This window comes from Mauremys reevesii, unplaced genomic scaffold (genome assembly GCF_016161935.1).
Source record: "Mauremys reevesii isolate NIE-2019 unplaced genomic scaffold, ASM1616193v1 Contig116, whole genome shotgun sequence".
NCBI classification, from domain to species: Eukaryota; Metazoa; Chordata; order Testudines; family Geoemydidae; genus Mauremys; species Mauremys reevesii.
The window spans coordinates 37,658-62,651 of NW_024100734.1; the positions used below are offsets into that span (position 1 = coordinate 37,658).

At 47.2% G+C, this 24,994-nt stretch overlaps 1 gene segment (V, D, J or C); it reads right to left on the minus strand.

Moving 5' to 3' along the window:
• Nucleotides 1-845: 845 nt before the first annotated feature.
• LOC120392780 lies at nt 846-3,192 on the minus strand. The segment is given in 3 exon segments: nt 846-1,132; nt 2,568-2,714; nt 2,959-3,192. Coding segments are annotated over 3 exon segments (492 nt in total).
• Nucleotides 3,193-24,994: the final 21,802 nt, after the last annotated feature.

The following is a 24,994-nucleotide window of genomic DNA, read 5'->3' on the forward strand; positions in this document are numbered from 1 at the left end:
TTATATGTTAAGGTATAAATAACATTTGAGTAGAAAGTTCATAGTTTGGCCCTTAAATGGTAGCTTTCCAATGAACAAGTCTTGTTTAAATCGGTAAATGGTTCATGGAAATTCATTATCATGTTAGCTAATGACCCTTTGGAACTCATTGGCATAAAATATATAAGTGATGTCAACAGTTTACCAGATATTGTTTTTGTTTTTTAAAAAAGTGGGATGATTTTATGGATAAATTCAGAGTTTCCCTAATGAGGACTTAAAAATTGAAAGATGGATAAACTTTCCAATCTCAGACAAACTGATATTTGTCCAGGTTTAGGGGAGAAACACCCCTATCAGAGATAATCCCATAACAACTACCCATCGGAAGGTGTCTTATCCCTTCCGCTGATAGCTGATACCGCTGGTAGAAGATAGTCAAAGAGTAAACACTGAACTGGATGGCCCTCTGTTCTGATCCAGTGTGGTAAATGCAGTGTTCCTATCTTCCCAATTTCTACCTCATTCCATTTCTAAAGCCTTCACATAGGAGACACCAGAGGAGTTGCAGGAGGAATGAATTGCAATTCATTCACAATGTCATATAATTTAATGGGTCAGAGCCTCCGCTGTTGCGAACAGGAGTAGCTCAACTGTTTCCTTTTAAGTGCACTGCTTCAAAACAAATGAGAAACTGGACCATTTTTCAATGGAGCTATGGCCAGTTAACACCAGCTTGGGCTTTGCCGCATCACTCCAGGGTAGATAGGCAGGCAGATTTCCACCACTAGGAATCTGACACATTCACTCCATAGTTGCCATACAAATGTATATCATTTGGTCAGCTAGGCCACATCTGTGTCCCATCATCTTCCCCCAGTGGGTTTTTCTGCAGTGACCCTGCTGGGTGCAATCATTGTGTCACTCATGCCACAGTAGTAGATGGCAGAGTTGCTCAGTTCACTGGAGTTTTTTTTCAGGTGGAAGCTCTCCTGTTCTTTGGGTGTGGCGGAGAACCCTCGCCTGATCTTTCTCTCTTCCTTATCCAGTGCTTCATATTGTGTCAGCAAGAGGCGAGGGGCTTCATTTGGGTACAGCTCGTACCACCAGAGCGTGGGATTCAGGGTGTTGTCATAGATGGAGTAAAACGTTCCTGGAAATAAGGCACAAAGCAATTGTTTGCCATTGCTTTCAAGGAGGGAGGGAGGGAGGGAAGCAGCAGAGACTGACGACATGTACCCAAAACCACCCCTGACAACGTTTTTGCCCCATCAGATATTGGGAACTTAACACAGAATTCCAAAGGGCAGCAGGAACTGTGGGATAGCTACCCACAGTGCACCACTCCGTGACTCAATGCTACCCACAGTATTAAGGAGGCACTCTGCCTACCTAATGCACTTACTGGGGACATGCACCATCGACTGTATAAAAATTGGTTGCTAAAGATCGACTTCTATAAAATTGATTGGGGTTTGGAACAGGTCCCATATGAGGAGAGATTAAAGAGGCTAGGACTCTTCAGCTTGGAAAAGAGGAGACTATGGGGGGGATATGATAGAGGTATATAAAATCATGAGTGTTGTGGAGAAAGTGTATAAGGAAAAGTTATTAACTTATTCCCATAATACAAGAACTAGGGGTCACCAAATGAAATTAATGGGCAGCAGGTTTAAAACAAATAAAAGGAAGTTCTTCTTCATGCAGCGCACTGTCAACTTGTGGAACTCCTTACCTGAGGAGGTTGTGAAGGCTAGGACTATAACAGCGTTTAAAAGAGAACTGGATAAATTCATGGTGGTTAAGTCCATAAATGGCTATTAGCCAGGATGGGTAAGGAACGGTGTCCCTAGCCTCTGTTTGTCAGAGGGTGGAGATGGATGGCAGGAGAGAGATCACTTGATCATTACCTGTTAGGTTCACTCCCTCTGGGGCACCTGGCATTGGCCACTGTCGGTAGACAGATACTGGGCTAGATGGACCTTTGGTCTGACCTGGTATGGCCATTCTGTTGTTCTTATGAACTTCTCCACCGTGATCATGGCAGAGTGCGTGTGTTTATCTGTTTAGTTTCAGTGATATTGAACTATCTGGTTGCACTTTCCTTCGAGAACGGGGCTGGGGGCAGCTTTCACTAGAGCTGCTCATGAGACGGGGGATGTGTTCTGGTCTTTCCTGATTTTCCCTTACTTGGTGACTCGTGACATTCACCATCATTTCTGAGATGGTGACACTCCGGATTAGGGCAAAGTAGGAAAACACCGAGAGCTAATGAGTGAATATGTGTGAGACAGAGATTTCTGTTTCAACTTCAATGTTTGCAGTTCTTCCCTTTCTGCCACCGACTCCCCCAGCCCCCCAGGGCCATCTCCTCGCTGCTCCACACTGACCCTGCACAGTTTTTGCTCAGCGCCCCTGACGGCCCGTGTCACTGTGTCTCTCGCCGCGCAGTAATAGGTCCCGGAGTCGCTCAGGTCGCTGGCCGGTTTCCACAGGTGGAAGGATTTGTTCTTTTTATCGTGGGTGGCATTGAACCCTTTTCTGATCCCTTCATCCGAGTCCTCGCGTCCCAGGTCCCCAGGAACAGCCGGGGTGTTGGCTGGGGAACTGCACGTACCAGAAGGGGTAAGGAAACCCAGAAATCTGATAGGTGCAGTTCAGACGCACCGGATCCCCTTGGCGGGTGATAACGCTGCCTTCAGTTTGGGTCACTGAGTCTGCTCCATAGATGCCCTCTGTGAGAGGAACAGAGCAGCAGACACACTCAGATAGAACCGAAGCTGAGACACTCAGAAATAACATGCAGGTAACAGATACAAACAAGGCAGCAAAAACGCGAGATAGACTATAAACATAATAGATACAATCAGATATAAGCACTTCCTGATCTTCGGCATCTAACATAAATTATGAAGACACAGTACAGACAACATGGCTCGATAGAATGTAACACATTTGAGATCACTGAATGTTACTCACTTAGAATAGCTGTGACTATAACAGCGGAGAGCCAAGTTGGAGCCGTCCTTGGGTTCATGATTCTTTGACTAAACAAAACCAATTTACTAACCCCGAAAGAATTTATTTGTCTTCTTGGCTAGTAGCTCCAGTTTAGGGAAGCCAAGAATTCTGCCCTATAAAAGGTGCCTTTCAAATGAATGTTGTCTCTCTCAGCAGGAGCTCTCAGAACAGCATGAACCCAACTTCACAGGAGTGATTCTCTCTGCTCTGTAAATCCTCATCAGTGGCACCGTATCTAAAAGGAAACGGGGGCTAGACTGGCGCCAGGGGCGGCAGAGAGCCGGGGACAGAAGAACGGGCTGTTACTTGTATTATTTATCTTCTAGGAACACACCGCCTCCAAGCGGCAAAATGTGATCACAATAGGAATTCGCTTCAGCGGTTTTTCTGATGCAAAGATGGGATGTTCCGGTAAAGACTCACTGTTTATCAATGTATCCTGGGCAAGTGAAGATTCTTCAACTGCTCAGTACCAGTTTTCCTCTAGCATATGAACTTCTACACCATGATAATGGCAGAGTTCGTGTTTTTTTATCTGTTTAGTTTCAGTGATATTGAACTATCTGGTTGCACTTTCCTTCGAGAACGGGGCTGGGGGCAGCTTTCACCAGAGTTGCTCACGAGAGGGGGGATGTGTCCTGATCTTTCCGGATTTTATCTTATTTAGTGATTCGTGAAATTCAGCATCATTTCTGAGCTGGCAAAATTCCGGATTAGGGCAAAGAAGGAAATCGGAGAGAGCTAAACTGTGTGTGCGTGAGAGAGATTTTAGTTCCAAGTTCATTGTTTGCAGACCCCCCGCTTTCGGCCCCTGAGTCACCCCAGACCCAGGTGCCCGCCTCCGTGCTGCTCCGCACATCCCCTCCCTGAGCGGTTTTTGCTCAGCGCCCCGGCCGGCCCGTGTCACTGTGTCTTTCGCGGCGCAGTAATAGGTCCCGGAGTCGCTCAGGTCGCTGGACGGTTTCCACAGATGGAAGGATTTGTGCTTTTCATCGTGGGTGGCATTGAATCCTTTTCTGATCCCTTCTTCCGAGTCCTCCCGTCCCAGGTCCCTCAGGAAGAGCCTGGGGGGCTGGCTGGGGAACTGCACGTACCAGAAGGGATAAACCGTAACACCGGAAGAAAATTGATAGGTACAATTCAGACGCACCGTGTCCCCTTGGGAGACAATAACGCTGCCTTCAGTTTGGGTCACTGAATCTGCTCCATAGATACCTTCTGTGGGTGGAACAGAGCAGAACAGACACACTCAGATATCACAGAACAGAACTGATATACTCCGAGACAACATGCATGTAACCGGTACAAACAGCGCAGCAAAAACATGGTAGATAAACGCGGTAGAGTCACTAAGACAAAATAGAAACACAAAGCGTGCCCTGACAGACCACACAAGAAAAAATAACATCTAGGCTCAGATATAATGAATAATATTGGCGTGCTCAGAGACAACACACACACAGAAGACATTCCTCTATAATAGAAATATAATATTTATACTGGAAACAACAGGAAACATAAACCCTCATAGACAATATAAACACACTAGGTACAATCGGATGTAATGTGAACGCTTCGTGATCTCAGGCGTTCAGACAAACTAGAGGATGAAGGCAGGATGAAGACACGGTTCGATAGAATGTAACAAAGCTGAGAACACTGAATGTTACTCACTTAGCGCAGCTGTGACTATAACAGCGGAGAGCAAAGTCAGAAACATCCTTCGGTTGAAGGATACTTTTGACTGAAGAGAGCTAATTCTCCTAGTCAGCAAAAACTAATTCCTCTAGGTGTCTATTAGCGCCAATTTAGGAAAGGCGAGAATTTTGTCCTGTAAAAGGTGCCTTAGAATGAATGTTGTGTCTGTGAACCGAAGATGCCCATGGAACAGCATGAACCCAGCCTCACAGGAGTGAGTCTCTCTCTGTAAATCCTTCTCCACGTACTGTCAGCAACGGGGGCGTGTGAAGGACAAAGGGGGCAGGTTGGTGTCCGGGGCGGGCAGAGAACATGGGACCTGGTTACTTGTGTTATTCACCTAGCACCACAGCGCCCCCAAGCGGCAAAATGTGATCACACACATGGGAAATGGTTTCGCAGATTTTTTTACACCTTGCCATAAAACAGCCTTCCCGATACAGATGGTGAGTATTTTTCTGATGCAGCAGGTGATGAAGGTCTGCTAAAGACTCTGTCTGTCTGTCTATGTACACTGGGCTGGAGAAGATTCCTCAACTGCACAGGGCCAGCCAGTTTTCCTATCGAATATGAACCTCTCACCTGTGATCAGGCTCGAGTTCCTGTGTTAATTGGTTTAGTTTTAGTCACATTAACTGTCTGGTTGCACTTCTCTTCAAAAAGGGACCTGGGGGCAGCTTTCACCAGAGTAGTTCATGGCGGGTGGGGCGGCTTGATGTGTTCTGGTCTTTCGTGATTTTACCTTATTTAGTGATTCATGACATTCACCATCATTTCTGAGATGGTAACAATCCGGGTTAGGCAAAGAAGCAAAACACAGAGAGTTAAAGTAAATATGTGTGTGTGTGTGAAAGAGAGCAAAACAGCTGTTTCAGCGTAATAAGCTGTGGGAGGGAGGAGGAGCTGGACCGCAGCACGCTTCGGGGTGGAGGCGGGGAAGGGGCAGGGATTTGGGGAAGGAGTCCAACAGGGGCAGGGAGGGGGCGGTATTGGGGCGGGAACTTTGAGGAAGGGGTTGGACTGGGGGCGGGGCAGGGCGGGGACGGGGTGGGGCGGGTCGAGCACCCACCGGCGCCAGACGAAGTTGGCGCCTATGAGTAGGAGGACAACGGTACTGCTGTGCCATTTAATAGGCTATTGTTTTTGGAACACACTGGTGCCCTCATGGCAAAACTAGCTGCCAGAAGTTCGTTGACGGAAAATGCAGTATGGTGACCAGATCCCGCCTCTAATTCTCCTAGGCTCCTCTGAAAATCCCTGTCACCGGGCGTTTCTCTGTCCTTGGGCCTCCTTCCGCTCCCCTCTCTGCAGCCAAACGGCAGCCAGAAAATGGGCTGGTTATTATACAGAGGCAGCCCCTGACTGTCACACAGTGTCGCTCTGAGCACAGTAATACACAACAGCATCTGCCATCCTCGCCCTGCACAGGGCCAGTGCGCTGGACTTTCTGTCTGGGGAGAGAACATAAGAACATAGGGATATAAGAATGGCCATACTGGGTCAGACCAAAGGTCCATCCAGCCCAGTATCCTGTCTTCCAACAGTGGCTAATGCCAGATGTCCCAGAAGGAATGAATAGACAGGTTATTATCAAGTGATTCATGCCCTGTCACCCAATCCCAGCTTCCAGCAAACAGAGGCTAGGGACACCATTCCTGCCCATCCTGGCTAATAGCCATTGATGGACCTATCCTCCATGAACTTATCAAATTCTTTCTTGAACACTGTTATAGTCTTGGCCTTCACAACATCCTCAGGCAAGGAGTTCCAGAGGTTGACAGTGTATTGCATGAAAAAATACTTTCCTGGTTTGTTTTAAACCTGCTACCAATTAATTTCATTTGGTGGCCCCTTGTTTTTTTATTATGAGAAGGAGTAAATAGCATTTCGTTATTTACTTTCGCTATACCACTCATGATTTTATAGACCTCTATCATATCCCCCCTTAGTCGCCTCTTTTCCAAGCTGAAAAGTCCCAGTCTTATTAATCTCGCCTCATATGGAAGCTGTTCCATATCCCTAATCATTTTTGTTGCCCTTTTCTGAACATTTCCCAATTCCAATATATCTTTTTTTGAGATGGAACAATCACATCTGCATGCAGAATTCAAGCTCAGGCTAAAGATAAGACACTGGCCCCATTCAAGGACACTGCTCACAGCTAAGACTTGGCTGACAACCAAGAAAAAGGCGGGGCTTGAATGTGCCCAAGCAGCTATGAGATCTGCAAAACACTTCCAGGCACTAATGAAATGTGTTAGGTTTCTTTCCTCACAGGTAAAGAAGCGCTACCCAAAGACCCTAGCAGCCCTGCCACTCCTTGGAACCAGGAGACTGGATCAATGTAAAGGTCCACCAACGAAAGACTGCTTTGGCTCCATGCTGGAAAGGCCCTTATTAAGTCCTGCTGACTACCAACACCGCTGTGAAGTGCCAAAGACTGACTGCTTGGACCCATGATTCTCACTGCAAGAAGACACCTCCACCTCGGGAGGATTCTCCTACTGATGATTAGCCTATTCCTTCTTCTAGCTCCACTGTGCCTTCTGGACAGCAGGGAAAAAGGACAAGGTGAAGTGCTAGTAACCTCTCCCTTGTCCACTGACAGACCTACTGTGCCTTTGGATTTTTCTAGAAGAATCAAAACAGGGTGATGTGTTGGTAACCTCTCCTCTGTAGGATGCTGAACCATGACTGTTTCTGAGAAAGAAGAAGGAACACTCACTCCACTGAAATTGCCAAAGTCCAGGAATTCCTGACTAGAAAGGACATTAGAACTGACCCTGGTGAAGAAACAAAGAATTATACACTGGCAGGAAGAAATTTGTGGGACCCATGCCTGGGAATGTGGTATTGATTGGATTTTGGGGTTATTCTACAGGCTGTGCCCTGTGTTCTGATAAATCCTTCAGCATGTATTGCTCTCTACTTGATTTTAAATGATAAGTACCAAAGGCACTTTGCCACTGCCTCTGCCATCTCCTCCATTACACTATTACCCATGTAATACATCCAAATACAGACAATGCCATATAGCTGATAAAACCAATGGTCAAGGCCCTCACACTTTAGTGATTTATTTAAAGATTGTTTGGAAAAAAAGATGTTTAAAGTTCAGGATATCCCTGTGACAAAGTGGGACTGTTCGTACTGGGGCTGGGAATGCTGTGTGCAGTTCTTAAGTATCTAGCAAAGCAAAGGGCCAGTGCAACTGAATGCCTGACACTCTGTCTCCTAGCAACTGATGGCCTGGGCACCTCCTGCGAAGGTGCAACCAGAGGTGTTGGAGACAAAGAGGTCAGGTGACCTCCTGGCCCGGGAAAGAAGCAGAGGAGAGAGGAGGGGCTGGAGGGGGTTGGGCAGACTGGAGCTGGCTGGGGAAAGAAGGGAAGCACAGACAGGCCTCTGATCCCCAATGGGGCCATGGGGCCCTGGGGCCCCAAGGTGAACCTAACAGGGGGGATCCTGTTATCTGTGCCTGCAAGACCTGTGTTGGACTGTGTTCCTGTCGGCTAAATAAACCTTCTGCTTTACTGGCTGGCTGAGAGTCCTGGTGAATCGCAGGGAGCCCAGGGGTGCAGGGCCCTGACTCCCCCACACTCCGTGACAACTGGTGGCAGGGGTGGGATCTACTGCACCCCGTGGATGGCGCTTCCTGCAGCAAGTTACTGGGGAGCAGTAAAATGAAGGGGCGATTGCAGGGGTGATTAACCCCTGGGAGTGTGTGACCAGAGAGAAGGACTTTGCAGTAACAGGGTCCCCGGGGATCGTGAGCGAGCGGTCCCAGGGGCGGAGGAGTCTGCAGCTCGACCATGGCAGAGAGGTGGTGACCTCAAGGACTGGCACACTAGGGGTCCCCTGAACCTGTGGGGAGTGGCAGCACCCGGCCTGCGAGTGGCCAGCAGGAAGATGTATGCCAAGCAGCGTAAGTGCGACCTGGTGGAGCTGTGCAAGCAGAGGGGCTGCTCAGTGGGAAGCTCATCAAGGACCAGCTGATTGCCCAGCTGAGGACGAAGATCGCATGAATGAACCGATCCCTGTCTCTGAGGGAAGCAGCATGGCAGATGCAGCCCAGGCACCAGTGTCTGTCCCCGCTGGGAATGGTCAGCCGGCCACTGAGGGCTTCCTGAGACCTCCCACCCCTAGTCCTAGGGGGAGGGGGAGGAGGAGCCCAGCGACTACCAAGGGCACCGTGATCCCCGGCCAGCAGGGGATCCTCCCGCGAAGCTCACCCCGAGCAGGAGCGCCCCGGCGACGCTGCATCCGTGGAGCGATGCGGCTGGAATGGGAGAAGGAGCTAAAACTGAGAGAGCTGGAGGATCGTGAGAAACAGAGGGAACAAAAACAGAGAGAGCTGGAGGATCGTGAGAAACAGAGGGAACATGAGGAGAGACAAAGCCAGCGTGAGCTGGAGGAGAAAGAGAACCAGCGTAAACACGAGGAGAACCAGCACCAGCAGGAGTGGGAGGCGAAGGAGAAGCAGCGTAAACCCGAGCTGGACATGGCCCAGCTGAAAAACAGTGCGGCCCCAGCTGCGGTGAGTGAGGGGGGACCCAAGCCTACAAAGAGCTTCGATAAGAGCTTCCTGGCCCGGCATAAGGAGGGGGAGGACATAGATACCTTCCTGACGGCCTTTGAGAATGCCTGCGAGCTGCACCGGGTTGACCCTGCAGACAGGATCCCGTTTCTCACCCCCTTACTGGACTCCACCACCGTGGAGGTGTACAGCCAAATGAAAGGGGCAGAGGCAGGGGACTACAACCGGTTCAAACAGGCCCTGCTCCGCGAGTTTGGGCTGACCCCGGAGATGTACCGGAAGAGGTCCCGGAGTCAACATAAGACCTGGGAGGTCACATACTTACAACTGGTCAACCGGGTGCAGGGGTATGCCCGCAAGTGGACAGCTGGGGCCCAAACTAAAGAGGACCTGCTTGACCTATTCATACTGGAGCACCTGTATGAGCAGTGCCCATCTGACCTGAGGCTGTGGTTGATGGGCCAGAAGCCGGAGAACCCGCAGCATGCAGGCCAGCTGGCCGACCAATACATGGACATTCGGGCAGGGGATAGCAGGGAGGCATCTCGAAGGAGCAGGTCTGCCTCAACGCAGAGAGAGAGTCACCATGGGCCTCCAGCAGGGGCCTATGGAGAACCCCCACCAAAGGGAAACATCCGGCGTCAGGTCCATCCGACCCACTCGAGGGGACCCACGAGACATGGGCTGCTATCACTGTGGCCAACGAGGCCACATACGGGCCGAATGCCCCAAGCTCAGGGACAGACCGAGCAGACCCAACCTGCAGAGGGTTGACTGGGTAGAGACCCAGTCGGATGAGGGGCAACATTCCCAGGAAAGGGGGGCTGGCCGCGCACCACCTGGGAAGGAGGGAGGAGGGCCCCAGGTCTGCTCCTCTTGGGGGCTGGATGCTCCAGACTCCAGGTTTTTGGTTTACAGGGTGGGCACGGGGCTTCTCCAGAGCGAGTGCCTTGTTCCCTGGAGGTGGATGGGAGGAAGGTCACTGGTACTGGGACACGGGCACAGAGGTGACGCTGGTCTGCCTGGGGTGGTGGCCCCAGATTGATGGTGCCTGATACCTACCTGACCCTGAGGGGTGTGAGCGGGACCCCATTCAAGGTGCCTGTGGTGAGGGTGCACCTGAAGTGGGGACAAGGAGGTCCCCAAGGACGTGGGGTGCACCCACATTTGCCCACGGAAGTGTTAATTGGGGGACCTCGAGGCCTGGCCAGGCAATGCTCGGGTGCCCTGGTCGTGACCAGAAGTCAGAGTCGGCGCAGGGCACCGCGCCTGACAACGGGAAGGTACTCCGCCCGAGGCGCAGGACCCTGACCTGGTGGGGAGGGGAACACCCAGGACATGGCTCAGAGAGGCTGTGGCCTCAGACCCAGCCGGTGAGAGAGAGCAGATCCTCATCCCTGCCCCAGCGGCTGAGTTCCAGGCCGAGGTGCAGAAAGATCCTCCTGCGGAAGCTCAGGACCTGGCAGACCTCAGTGCAGTACAGACCATGGGGGGAGGTGGCCGGAAAAGGTTCCTGTGGGAGAAGGGGTTCCTGTACCGACAATGGGCTCACCCAGGGAAGATGGAGTCAGGGGGGATCAGGAGGCAGCTGGTGGTACCCCAGAAGTATCGCCGCCAGCTGCTGTGCCAGGCCCATGACATCCCCCTCTCGGAGCACCAGGGAGCCTGGCGTACCCAGCAGAGGCTGCTACAGAACTATTACTGGCCGGGGGTCTTTGCCCATGTCCGGCAGCACTGCTGCTCCTGTGAGCCCTGCCAGAGGGGGGGGAAGGCCCGGGACAAGGGTATAATGGCTGTAGGACCCTGGCCCAGCACAGAGGATCCTGTCCAGAGGGGGGCCAGGGTCAAAAGGGGGGCTCTGAACCAAGAGAGCCCGAATCACAGCCCCCCAAACTAGAACGCAGGGAGAAGGCCCCAGCCCAGCTTGAACCCCAGGCGTACTGGGGTGGGGAAAGGGCACGAGCTGCATAAACCTTCCCACCGGCAAACTACGAGTGCCCTTGAGTCCCCTGACCTACAGGGGGCAGGAAACTGGAATGGCCTGGGTAACTCTTCCCATAACTGGGGGCCCTGGGGCCTCTGTGGCAATGTAGGTGGGTTCGAACTTCCCCAGGTCACTGGCTGGAGTAACCCCGCTCAGTTTGAAGGGGGGAGAGGTGTGACGAAGTGGGACTGTTCGTACCGGGGGCTGGGAATGCTGTGTGCAGTTCTTAAGTATCTAGCAAAGCAAAGGGCCAGTGCAACCGAATGCTAGGACACTCTGTCTCCTAGCAACTGATGGCCTGGGCACCTCCCCTGCGAAGGTGCAACAAGAAGTGTTGGAGACAAAGGGATCATGTGACCTCCTGGCCCGGGAAAGAAGCGGAGGAGAGAGGAGGGGCTGGAGGGGGTTGGGCAGACTGGAGCTGGCTGGGGAAAGAAGGGAAGCACAGACAGGCCTCTGATCCCCAATGGGAGCTATGGGGCTCCTGGGGCCCCAAGATGGACTTAACAGGGGGGATCCTATTATCTGTGCCTGCAAGACCTGTGTTGGACTGTGTTCCTGTCGGCTAAATAAACCTTCTGCTTTACTGGCTGGCTGAGAGTCCTGGTGAATCGCAGGGAGCCCAGGGGGGTGCAGGGCCCTGACTCCCCCACACTCCATGACAATCCCATATAAGTGAACAATTGAGTGGGGAATAAATGGATCAGTGGAAATAGAAATCTATGATATCACTACAAATGAACCCCAAGAATCTGTAATTGAAATTGATGGGTTCCATAGTGAAGTAGATATGATGGCTATTCCTGGAATTTGTACTGTGTTACAAGAAAGAGGGCCTGGGTTATTTCCTCTGGAAGAAGAGGGACTTGACCAGATCCCTATGGGATGGGACGAATAGTGCAGCAGCCATTTGGAATATTCTTAAAAGCCAAGAACATGATGAGAAATTGGGCCAACTAGAAAAGGTCACTAGCCTTATTGCTGGAGCTCAGCTAACCCAAGTACAGGCTGGAGTTGGTGAGTTACATGTCATTTCCACGCTTAGTTCTATGACCCAGAAGTTACTGACAGAGATGGTATTGAATATCATTGAGGCTGGGCAGGCATTGCAGTGGGATCTAGCTTGTTTGGGAATTCAGGATTTCCTGAATGACCAGCTGATGGCCATTCGGAGTGATCTTGAGCACCAGACTTGGCCCACTGCCCTTACAGACACATCAGGAATCATCTGATCTGTGATCATGGAGACATACTTGGACACTTTCTGGGTGGAAGTGTGAACATTCACAGTGCTCCTTCCAAGCATATGGACCGGTTATGGGGGTGTGGGACTGGATTATTCACCGTGACATCTGGGAGATTAGACCACCTGGTATACCTAACTGATTTATAGTCAGTGCCCCTAGAATAACACCTGGTATTTTGGATAGGAATAGGGAGTCAATGGACATTTTGGCTGTTAGAACCCCTACAGCTTCAGTGTATCCGTAACTGAAGTCAGGAGAAGTTGTCACTGTTCAAGACTACATTATCTGGGAGGGTAGAGGACAAGGAACTATCCTGACAGGACACCTACTTTTTTCAAGTTAATGATAGCTGTGTGTATATTAAAACCACCGCATTGCAAGATATACATTTTAATCTCATTACCACTGCAGGCAATCATATTGTTTACTGGCCTGCAGATAGAATTTTGCAAGTAGCTTTAGGTTCCAGATACCCTTTAATTGACCATCTTAGTACCTGATCGATTTAAAGATTTGCTTCATTGTTACCAGAGGTTCAAAGAATCTCTGAAATACAAGGGCAAATTCATATGCTTCAGAATATATATCAAGATGTAGTGTGCTTTGTGACCAAAACTGTACAACAACCCCATTATATTATTGCTATGGGAATGTTATTGCTTGTATTGCTATTAGTTAGCTTAGGATTATGTTGTTGTTGTTGTTGTAAAGGATGTACTAAAAGTAATACCTTTCATGTCCATACTAATCATGCATTGTCATTACATCCAATGAAAACCCCTAAAGATTGAAACATTTGATGTAGAATCTGAGATCCATGGCTTAATGCAAATAGAGGTTTGAAATATTTGTTGTACTAGAAGTACAATAGGGGGAAGTGTGGAAGTACAGAAAGAACTGACAGGGATTTGTAGGGGATCTTAATGCATGACAGTCTCTGTTAGCCAGAGTTAGGCTAGCTGTAATCCTAATAATGCGAGATTTGTAGAAGCGAGGATTGTGTGAGGCGAGCAGAAAAGAACTGTGTGAGACGTTGTTTTGACCTTGTGTAGATAATGTGTAGATAGACTGGCATCTCTCAGAAGTGAGAAAACAAGATATCAGGATGACCTATGTATAAACAAATGCAGCTGTTGCTTATTATTGTCTGTAACAAAAGTATAAATGCTGCTGTTGTATTTCATGCTGTATCTCTTGATCACACTTTTAGTTTTGAGGACCTCCTCCCAGACCTTGGGTCATGGTTTACGGGCTCTTCCAACAATTGTTATGGATTATTTTCCTCCTTTTCTTTCTATGTGTTATTTGAATAATGATACCATGTGCCAAATGTCTGTGTAATGCTGTGACCAGAAGCTCTGCTGTCCAAAAGAAAACCCAGTATCTGTCCCTCCAGCTTGATTGCAATTATGTGAACGAGCCTGACAATCTGGGCTTGTCAGGCCGAAGGGGGACTGTGAAAGTTACTGGTGGCTCCCAATAGCTTACAAGCGGCCAGTAGGGGAAGCAGAAGCCTCACGTACACAGTAACCTGTACTTTGAACTATCTTTTCTCTTCTGCCTCAAAGCAGAGAAATCTTGCTCCAAACCAGTTTTCCCTGACCAGATAACAGAAGCACGGGGTTTGACACCCACCAATGAAGTGTTAACACAGCATGATCTTTGTCTGAAAGTGTATAAAAAGTTTGTGAAACTTGTGTGCAGCACAGTTCTTTGTACCTGAGTACAAGGCTCTCCTTTTTTCTGCAGAATAAAGCAATCTTTCCTTATCCCTGTCAGGCTGTTATTGGCTCAGCTAGACGGACCCAATATTTTGGTAACAAGTTGAACCAGGTTTCATTGGGTTTTTATTGGGTTGTTTGGGATGTAAGCCCCTGAGCTGGCTTTGGGGTTGAGTTTAATTGAATTGATTTAGGTTGCACTGGTTTGGGCTGGGTTTGATTGGATTGTGTTGGGATCGGTTCAGCTGGATACAGGGTTCAGCCAGGTTGGCTTGATTTAGGTAGGGTTGGTTTGGATTACACTGGGCTCAGGTGGACTGGATTTCATGGGGTGGAGGGAGGAGGAATGAACGCATGCCCACGTGTCTTGTTGCCACATAGGATGCTAAAATTTGTCTGTGTTTACAGCGTGTGAGTTACAACTTTATTGACAGAGTTCTTCTCCTCCTCTCTAGAAGGGTCAGACTTGTTATGGATATGTAGCATAAGACTGGGAGGAAAATCGTGATTCTACTTTTCATATGAAATTAGAGTAGTGACAAAATATTATTAAAAGTTAAACTAAATGTGTACCTTCGGTCTAACACTTGTCCTTTGTGGCTTACCTTTCTTATCGAAAAATCTATTTTAATCCAAAGCATCTTCATTGATAATAATAAAAAAACCAGAGGACTATAATTTTTGGCAAAATTCAGGAACTAAATTGTTTTGGTGAGGATTAACAGATTATCAGATAGGTTAAAAACATTGTCTTTAAAGAACAGATTTTACAAACACCTGTCAAGGATGATCCAAGTACATTTGGTCCTGCCTCATCACAGGGGGCTGGACTAGATGGTCTTCCAGCCCCGTGTTTATACGATTCTGTCATATTGCCATAAACAGCCCCCAGCTCACTTATTGTACGAGCGGAGGTGCAGTTCTCCCCCACTGTGGGTCTCAGAGCACAGTAATACACAGCGCTTTCCTGGTGAGAAACAGCCTCAATCTGGAAGGGAACCGTCCTATTAGCCATGTACAAAGATGCTGAGAATTTTCCCTGGACAAGCGCCTGATCCGGAGCATCAAATTTCGCTTTAGTCAGTATATGCTGGGGAGGCTGGTTCGGATACTGCCGGTACCAAAACAGATACGGGCTTGTGCCAGCGGTGGTGAAGTTACAGTGTAAAGTTACACTTTGCCCCTCTGAGACTCTCACTTCTGGAGGAGACTGGTCCACGGAGTCACTTTGTGCAAGACCTGTGTGGGGAAAGAAAAGCTTTAAACATCGATCTATGCGTGGCTGGAACTTTTAAACTCAGTGCCACTTGGACCCCTCACTCCCTTGTGCTCCTGTGAAAATTTCAGCCTGTATGAAAATTTCAGCCTGTATATGTGTAGGTCTGAGTCACTCCTTGAAAACATCTCTGTATTCCCAGCACACTGATGACTTAGTTCGTGATGCTAACCTGGCTGTCTCTTGGCAAAGGAAACAAAATTCCTCCTACGATGTCTTTGTTCGGAGACCTTTTTTTTTCTTTGTAAATGCCTTTACTTCAAATGAAAGTTTTTAGCCTCACCTGACTGAGGAAGCAGAAGCCAGAGCTGTACAGCCACGTACAAGAGCATTTTGCAGCTTCAGGTTATCCTTGTGTTGTTACTGAGATCTGCCGCTAGTTATAGAATATCTCCTCCTCCTCTGTTTCTGTAAATGACCATTCATGTCCTAAAGATGAAACCTGCTTCCTCCGTTACCTTTGTCTCCTCCCTCTCAGCTTGTGACGCTACACAACGAGGCAAACTCATTCAGCTTCTGATTCCAAATTACTTTAATACACACACGCAAAACATAATGTAAATTAAAATATGGATGCGAATGTGTGGCGCGCCCCCTTGTGGATATCAAATAAAACAACAAGAAAACCATGCGCTCATCTCTTGCGAAAATCTTCTGTCTCGGCTTTGGCTACACTTGCACTTCAAAGCGCTGCCGCGGCAGCGCTTTAAGCGCTATGTAGTCAGCGCCAGCGCTGGGAGAAAGCTCTCCCAGCGCTGTCCCGTACTCCACCTCCCTGTGGGGAAGCTGGGGCTTTGACCACACTGGCGCTTTGCAGCGCCGCAATTTGCAGCGCTGGAGAGGGTGTGTTTTCACACCCTGCCGCAGCGCTGCAAATCTGGGGTCTCTCTCCAGAGGATTTTTGAAAATGAGGCTATTGTTTTGTCTGAATTATGGGAGGGTTACTGGTTTTAAAGTACCCCCCAAAATACAAAAAATTCCATCTTTGTTTACTTGCTGTGACACAAATTACATGGGTGACTTTTTGGGCAAGTCATTTAGGCACTGATTATTATTGGTTCTAAAGAGCCTAATGAAGCAAAAAAGATACTTATGGTATTTTTAAATCTATTAAATGCATAACTCTCACTGAATCCCTCTAGGCGCCTATCTTCATCTTAACACGCTTAAGAGTTAGAGTCGCAAAGGGATTTAGACGCCTAAAGTGGCAAATAGGTGCCTAAATCCCAGAATCAGGCCCCTCTGCTCCAATAGACTTTTTAAAATTATTTATCCACTGCGGAACAGCTTCAGCAGAAGACACTGAGGTTCCCCCTCCGCCCCACCCAGAACGTCCCATGGCCCCGTGAGTACCTTAACTATTGGGTTAAACGTTACAAGGGATCCCCTCCTTCCTCCCCCGCAGCTTAATGGAAAGAGGGTTTGCAAGTGAGACTCTAGACTAGAGAGGTCTTTCCCTACAGCCCAGACTGAGGCGCCTATCTCCCCGAGAGAGGCGGGGCTTAGCACACACCACTCAGCTTGGTATCTCCCTGTAGGCTAGTTTAGGGGAGGAGCCGCCTGCCTGCTGGATTTTGTGGATCCCATTCGGAGGTGTCTGTCTCTCCCAGCTCATGGTATAGGGAGCCTGGGCACCCAGCTTGAGTTTTGTGACTCCCAGAGATTTCGTAGGCACCTAAAAGCATGTTCAGCTTCACCGCACCCAAGTTCCTTGGTGAGCTCGCCAGACAAACCTAGAAACCTCACTCGGTACCTCACTTTCCCCGTGTATGATAAAATGGGTGTAGTGACACTTCCCAGCATCACAGTGGTGTTTGTGAGACAAATGCAGTAATGTTTGTGCAGTGCTGAGATTACACTGGGATACGGACCCGGCACAGAGACCCCATAAGCAGGGATAGGCAGTCAGTACAGTTTAGGACAGTAAAAGGGTAATAAAAAACTGATTTTAATATTAATCTGAACCCAAAATCTCAGTCATAAAGCCTAACTCAGAATCCTAATGCTCTCCATAACGCCTCATTCTGACCATAACCGACACTCGAATCCTCACCCCAAACCCTAACTTCTCCCTAACCGTAACTGAAAGCCTAAACATAACTGAAGGACATAAATCCACACCGTATAGAGGCCAAACATAGGAGTTTATTATGCACAGCACTGGAATAGTGGCAGAGTGATTGATGGGAATGAAGGTGCGGGGTTGGAAATTACGGTATCCGAGGTAGAAGCCAAACTTGAACAGCTTAACGGTAGTAAATCAGGCGGCCCGGATAATCTTCATCCTAGAATATTAAAGGAATTGGCGAGTGAAATTGCAAGCCTGTTAGCGATAATTTTTAATGAATCTCTAAACTCGGGGGTTGTACCATCTGACTGGAGATTAGCTAATATAGATCCTATTTTCAAGAAGGGGAAAAAAAGTGACCCGGATAACTACAGGCCAGTTAGTTTAACATCTGTAGTATGTAAAGTCATGGAAAAAATATTAAAGGAGAGAGTAGTTACGGACCTTGAGGTCAATGGCAATTGGGACAAATTACAACATGGTTTTACGAAAGGTAGATCATGCCAAACCAACCTGATCTCCTTCTTTGAGAAAGTAACAGATTTTTTAGACAAGGGAAATGCAGTGGATCTAATATATCTTGATTTCAATAAGGCGTTTGATACGGTACCGCATGACGAATTACTGGTGAAATTGGAAAAGATGGGGAGCAAAATGAAAATCCAGAGGTGGTTAAGGAACTGGTTAAAGGGGAGACTGCAGAGGGTCTTATTGACAGGTGATCTGTCAGGTTGGAGGGAGGTTACCAGTGGAGTTCCTCAAGGTTCGGTTTTGGGTCCAATCGTATTCAATCTATTTATCACTGACCTTGGAACCAAAAGTAGGAGTGGGCTGATAAAGTTTGCGGATGACACAAAGTTGGGAGGTATTGCCAATTTGGAGAAGGATCGGGATATCCTCCAGGGAGATTTGGATGACCTTGTAAACTGGAGTATTAGTAATAGGATGAAATTCAATAGTGAGAAGTGTAAGCTTATGCATTTAGGGATGACTAACAGGAATTTTAGTTATAAGCTGGGGACGCACCAGTTGGAAGTAACGGAAGAGGAGAAGGACCTCGGAGTCCTGGTTGATCGCAGGATGACTATGAGTCGGCAATGTGATGTGGCCATTAAAAAAGCTAATGCGGTCTTGGGATGCATTAGGTGAGGTATTTCTAGTAGAGATAAGGAGGTGCTAGTCCCGTTATACAAGGCGTTGGTGAGACCTCATTTGGAGTACTGTGTGCAGTTTTGGTCTCCCATGTTTAAGAAGGATGAATTCAAACTGGAACGGGTACAAAGAAGGGCCACTAGAATGATCCGAGGAATGGAAAGCCTGTCATATGAAAGGAGACTTGAGGAGCTCGGTTTGTTTTCCTTAACCAAAAGAAGGTTGAGAGGAGATATGATTGCTCTCTTTAAATATATCAGAGGGATAAATACCAGGGAGGGAGAGGAATTATTTCAGCTCAGTACTAATGTGGACACGAGAACAAATGGATATAAATTGGCAGTCGGGAAGTTTAGGCTTGAAATTAGATGAAGGTTTCTAACCATCAGGGGAGTGAAATTCTGGAACAGCCTACCGAGGGAAACAGTGGGGGCGAAGGACCTCTCTGGCTTTAAGATTAAGCTTGATAAGTTTATGGAGGGAATGGTTTGATAGGATAACGTGATTTAGTCAATAGGTCAATAACGTGCGACCACTGGTAATTAGTACCAAGGGTCAATTGTCATGAATAGTTAGTAATGGGTTAAAAATAGTACCTGGTAGGCACCTGACCTGAGGACCAATCAGGGAAGAGAATTTGAAATTTCTAGGAGGGAACTTTTTCCCTCTGTTGCTGTGTGTTTTGTTCTTAGCCGTTTTGGAATTACAAGGGTCCAGACGATTTAATCAAGTCTCTACCAGCTTTCACCTTTCTGAACTAATTTCTTCTAGTCAAGATAGTGAGTATTAGAAAGATACTTTGTGTCTCCATCTAATAATCCTATGTTTGCAATTCTGTGTGTTTGTTATTGATTATTCTTAATTCTGCCTGTACTGGTTGTACTGAGAAGGAGAGGGGATTCTCTCCAGAACTTAGCAAGGTTATACCCTATGAGTGTCCGGCTTGGGCTCATAGAGATTCTGTATTTTCTTGTTTTCTTTTAATAAATTCTTTCTATAAAGATTTGATTAAATCCCTTCTACTGTGGATAGGGGAAGGGGCTGAGAAACTCTCTCTCGGTGGTGAGACGGCTTATCTCCGGGCAGAGAAGGGAGGGGGAAGAGAGAATTCTCCTGGGTTTGATTCAAGCAGTTTGAATCAGGTATCTCTTTCCAGTGGCTAGAGAGAGGGAGGGGAGGTTTCCTCCTGTGAGTGGATCTGTATTTCCCAGGAACGTCTCTGGAAAGAGGAGTGGAGGGGAATACAGGGGTGTCCCGTCCCACGTAATTGACCGAGGTGGTGGCAGCAAAGGAGAGACCTACACTAGGATTTTGGGGTGGGGAAAGGCATGCGGGTCCTCACTTTGAAACCCCCCATTTTCAAGTGAGGGTAGACTCTGACATCAATGTTGGGATATTGAAAGTCTTTTCCTGAGTGTCTGGCTGAGAGTCTTGCCCACATGCTCGGGGTTCAGCTGATCGCCATATTTGGGGTCGAAGGAATTTTCCTCCAGGGTAGATTGGCAGTGGCCCTGAGGTTTTTTGCCTTCCTCCGCAGCATGGGGAAGGGGTCGCTTGCTGGAGGATTATCTGCTACTGAAGTCTTTAAATCAGGATTTGGGACTTCAACAGCTGAGTCAAGGGAGAGAATTATTTCAGGAGTGGGTGGGTCAGCTTGTGGCCTGCATCTTTGGGAGGTCAGACTAGATGATCATAATGGTCCCTTCTGATCTTAAGTTCTATGATTCTATGATTCTATGATTCACTGGCGGAGTGTCACCTCGCTTATTAGGCTCAGATACACTGTCAATCAATTGATTACAATTGAATATATAGATTTTCCATGGGCGGGAGAAAGTGATGGGATAGGCAGTTCCACACCCGGGATAGGTTTTGCAGCAAGACAAGATAGCACATTAGCCAACGGTTAAAATGTTACACAATGTCTCCGCCCATGGTCTCAAGTTAGCAAGTTAACATTTAATTAATACTTTGATAAAATGTTATTAGTATAATACTAATAACATTTTATCAAAGTATTAATTAATGTTATTAGTATTAGTATTATATATATATATATATATATATGTGTGTGTGTGTTGAATTTGATTTGGGGTCCATAGGAATGGAGCAACTTCTTTGATTGTCCAACAGGTACATTCCTAGGGGTTAAAGCAAAGAAACAGTGAAAGTATATGACAATAAAGATTGTCTCCTTAAGGCAGGCATTGGTCCCTGGGAAGGGAGGTGGAAGGATGCCATAACTTATACTGACATGTGCCAACTTTTCATAAACTCAAGGTTGGATCTGTGGGAAGAACGTTCCCTACAGAAGAGACTGACACAATAGGAACAGGGATCTTTTGTTCAATTTGCAACTCTGAATAAGACACAATTATTTAGTTCTTAGTTCCAACACTTGGCAATTTGCTGACCAGGCCTCTTTTAGGAAAACAAGATTATCTGTTTACTCAGCTTTCTCTTAGCTAATCACTATTCTCTAGGCCTCTGGTCTCTTGACCAAACTCTGGACTTTGGGTCTGAGTAAGAGCTGGCACAATTCATATACCAGGTTGTTATATAAAATGCATATGGATTTTAACCCTTCAATAACCCTCACCCTAAACATAACTTCAGCCCCAGCCTTCAATCTAACCTAACCCTAAACAATAATCCTGAAACTAACTCCTTCACCCTAAATTTCTTCTAATCTTAATTTTAAATCTTACCCTGTCCCTAATCTTAAACATCGCCCCAGTCCTAAACAGAACCCTAAACATTAACTTCTACCCCTACTCTGACACTAAGATTTATTAACCCCAACCATAACAAACTATATACATACCCCAAACCTAATGCTAATCCTACACACTAATCTTAAAGACTAACCCTTAATCCAGCGCTGGGCAAACTACGACCTGCGGGCCAGATCGTCCTGCCCCACTAAGCAGTGGACAGGGAGCAGGGGGCAGTTGGTTGGGGCGGAGGTTGGGGGACAGTAAGGGATGGGGAACAGGGGATTGATAGGTGTGGGAGTCCTGGGGCCTGTCAGGAGCGGGTGTGGATAGGGGTTGGGGCAGTCAAGGACAAGGAGAAGGAGGGTTGGATAGGGATGGGGTCCTGGGGGCAGTTAGGGGTGAGGGTCCCTGGAGGTCTTGGTCAGGGGACAAGGAGGGGGTTGATGGGTCAGGATTCTGAGCTGGGCAGTCAGGGGCGGGAAGTGGAGGGGCCGATAGGGGCGAGGCCAGGCTGTTTGGGGTGGCACAGCCTTCCCTACCCGGCCCTCCATACAGTTTTGGAACCCCAGTGTGGGCCTCAGGACACAAAGTTTGCCCCCCATCCCCCTTAATCGGTCTAACTCTAATCTCCACCCCTCTAGCTCCCGGCTGTGCCCCAACCCAAAGCGTTAACTCTAACCCTAATCCTTAAACTGACTGTTATTCCAACCCTAATCCTTAACCTCAATGATACACATACATTTAACCTACATTCTAAGCAGTAGATAAAACCGTAATAACCTTTAATCCCTGACTCCTAATTGTAATCCAAATGCTACCCAGGGCTAGGGTAAAAAAAAGAGCGAGGGGCGGGAAGAAGGTGAAGAATAAAACAAAGATATGAAGGAATAGAGATTGCACTCTGAGGTCTTGACACGCGAAATCTCAGCTATTTCAGCCCTTTGTGTTTCTGTCAGTCAGGGAGGTTTTTGTTCAGCTCCCAGGTGGCTTTGCTCACTGTGTCTCTCAAGGCGCAGTAGTAGACAGCAGAGTCGCTCACTTCGCTGGAGTTTTTCTCCAGGTGGAAGGATTTGGAGTCTTTCTCCAGTTTAGCAGAGAACCCTCGCTCATGCTCTCTTCTCCTCCTCGTGCGAGGCTCCCTATTGTGTCAGCAACAGGCGAGGGGCTTCATGGGGATACTGCTCGTACCAGTAGAGTACAGGAGACCCAGAGTAACCATAGGTGCAATAAAGAAGCACAGGTTTTCCTTCATGGATGGGAACGGTGCCTTTGGGCTGAGTTACTGAGTCTGCATCTGTCCTTTCTGCAAAAGAAAAAATAAAATTGGTAATTGATCAGGGCTGGAAGTTTCATAGAATCTTAAGGCACTTGGGGTCCCAAACTGAACTGTAGATCGGCTCCTCGCTTTCTTAAAATCCTTCCAAAATCTCAGCCAAACATAACATGAAACATCCTCTCACGTGTGCCTTACTTCCAAAGCTCTCCTTCAATTTACTCCTACAATTACCTATCTTAAGAACGTAAAACCGGCCATACTGGGTCAGATCAAAGGTCCATCCAGTCCAGTATCCTGAATGCCGACGGTGGCCAATGCCAGGTGCCCCAGAGGGAGTGAACCTAACAGGTAACGATCAAATGATCTACCCTCTTAAAAATGGTGTCCAGATTCCTTTATTCTTAAGCAATTTACAGCAGAAATAAATAACCATTTACACAAAAGGAAGGAATCCATCTCTTTTCACACGAATAATTTTCTATGTCCTTCTGTTGTGTCTCTCTCAGCTAATAGTTTCATATTTAGGCACTGAAAGATTGGAAGGTAAGAAAATAGAATAGAATGTCTTGGCTGCTGCAAAATGCAATTTAGAAAATGGAAAACAATAAAATAGTTCAAAACAAATTATACTCACTTGAACAAAAAAATATCAAAACCACGTAAGGAGAAAGAGCGGCATGGCTGTTTTAACAATTTGTTGTTTAATAATTTTGCAAAATCTGCCCTTTTCCCACATCCACATCTGTGTCCTTTTCTTTCCCTGATGCACAGAAGAGCAAAGACAAAAGTTTGCTTTGGATGCGATGCCTTTAAAAATATTATATTTCTGCTTTTGCAATAGCTTAGCAGCGGTGCTAGTTGTATGCTTGTGTCTCTTTTCTGTCTGCGAGAGACCTTGAACTTTTTCTGACCATGCCTGAGGAGAAGAATTACAGGAAGCTGCGGATGAAAGGAAACAGGCTCTATGCCGCAGACAAATGGAATAGGTCTTGCAGCGGTAACAGCGACCCCTTGTGTGCAAATCTGTTAAGCAGTGGGGAATACATCGCAGAGCAGATGGAAAGCTTCAGTCGGTCTGGGCTCCACATTTGACGTTGTAGAGAGGATGTTTTATTTGTTTGTTTGGGTTTTTTTAAGGTCACTTAGTTTTATCCAAAATAAAAACTGAGGGGGTCAATTAAAATATTATTTGAGTGAGTATAGGAGGTAAACTTCCTGCTTTAGGGTGTAAAATAATGTCGAATGAGGGGGAAGTAGAAATACATTTTCTCTAAGGGCAGGTTCTCCCATGTCGATCCAGCAAAGGGTTCCTTGTACCTTCCTCTGGGGCATCTTGTACAGGCTCCTTCTGGAGACAGAATACTGGACAAGGTGGAGCCTGATCCACTATGAACTTGCGTTTCCTGGTAACTCTGAACCTTTATCCCAACCCCTTACCCTAATTCCCCCAGAGCTGTAACTTAATGCTGAAATCCTAACCCTAAACAGGACACCAACCTTAACCTAAACTTAACCTAAAAATTGCCAGAACCTCACCCTAACCTAACCCTAACCTTAGCTGTACCACTACCCTTACCTAACCCTAACACCAGCTCCTAATTCTAATCCTAATTTCCCCTAATCCTGTCCCCAACCCTCATCAAAAATTTAACTCTGACCCTAACACTATATGGAAACCCAATCCTAATTCTAATCCTAGTCCTAACCCTAAATCCTAACCTGACACAAAAATTGCTCTAACCCTAAGAAAATGGTAACTAGAAATGCAATCTTACCCCTAAACTACTGCTAGCACTAACTGCTTAGCACTAATCCTAAACCCGAAATTAAAACACTAACCCCAATTTCCACCCTCTAGCTTCTAACCACGCTCCAATCCTAAAGCTTTAACCCAAATCTAAACTGAAACCTTAAAATAACCATAACCTTAATCCCTAACCCTTACCAATAACAATACATGTAACCCTAAATTCTAACTCCTTGCCATATACACAATACCCCAGCCCCTTACCCCTAACCTTTGACCCTACCCCTCACCTGGACCAGAGTAAAGAATGGAGATTAGAACATGTCAGAGTTATTGAAAGTGTTAAAGAGAAGGGATTTGCATTCTTTGGGTCCGGTTATGAACATTCAAACACTTTTGAGTTCTTGAGACACCCACAACCTCAGCTATTTCAGTCCTTTGTGTTTCTCACTCAGGGAGGTTTTTGTTCACCTCCCCAGGTGGTTTTGCTCGCGGTGTCTCTCATGGCGCAGTAATAGACAGCAGAGTCGCTCGCTTCGCTGGAGTTTTTCTCCAGGTGGAAGGATTTAGA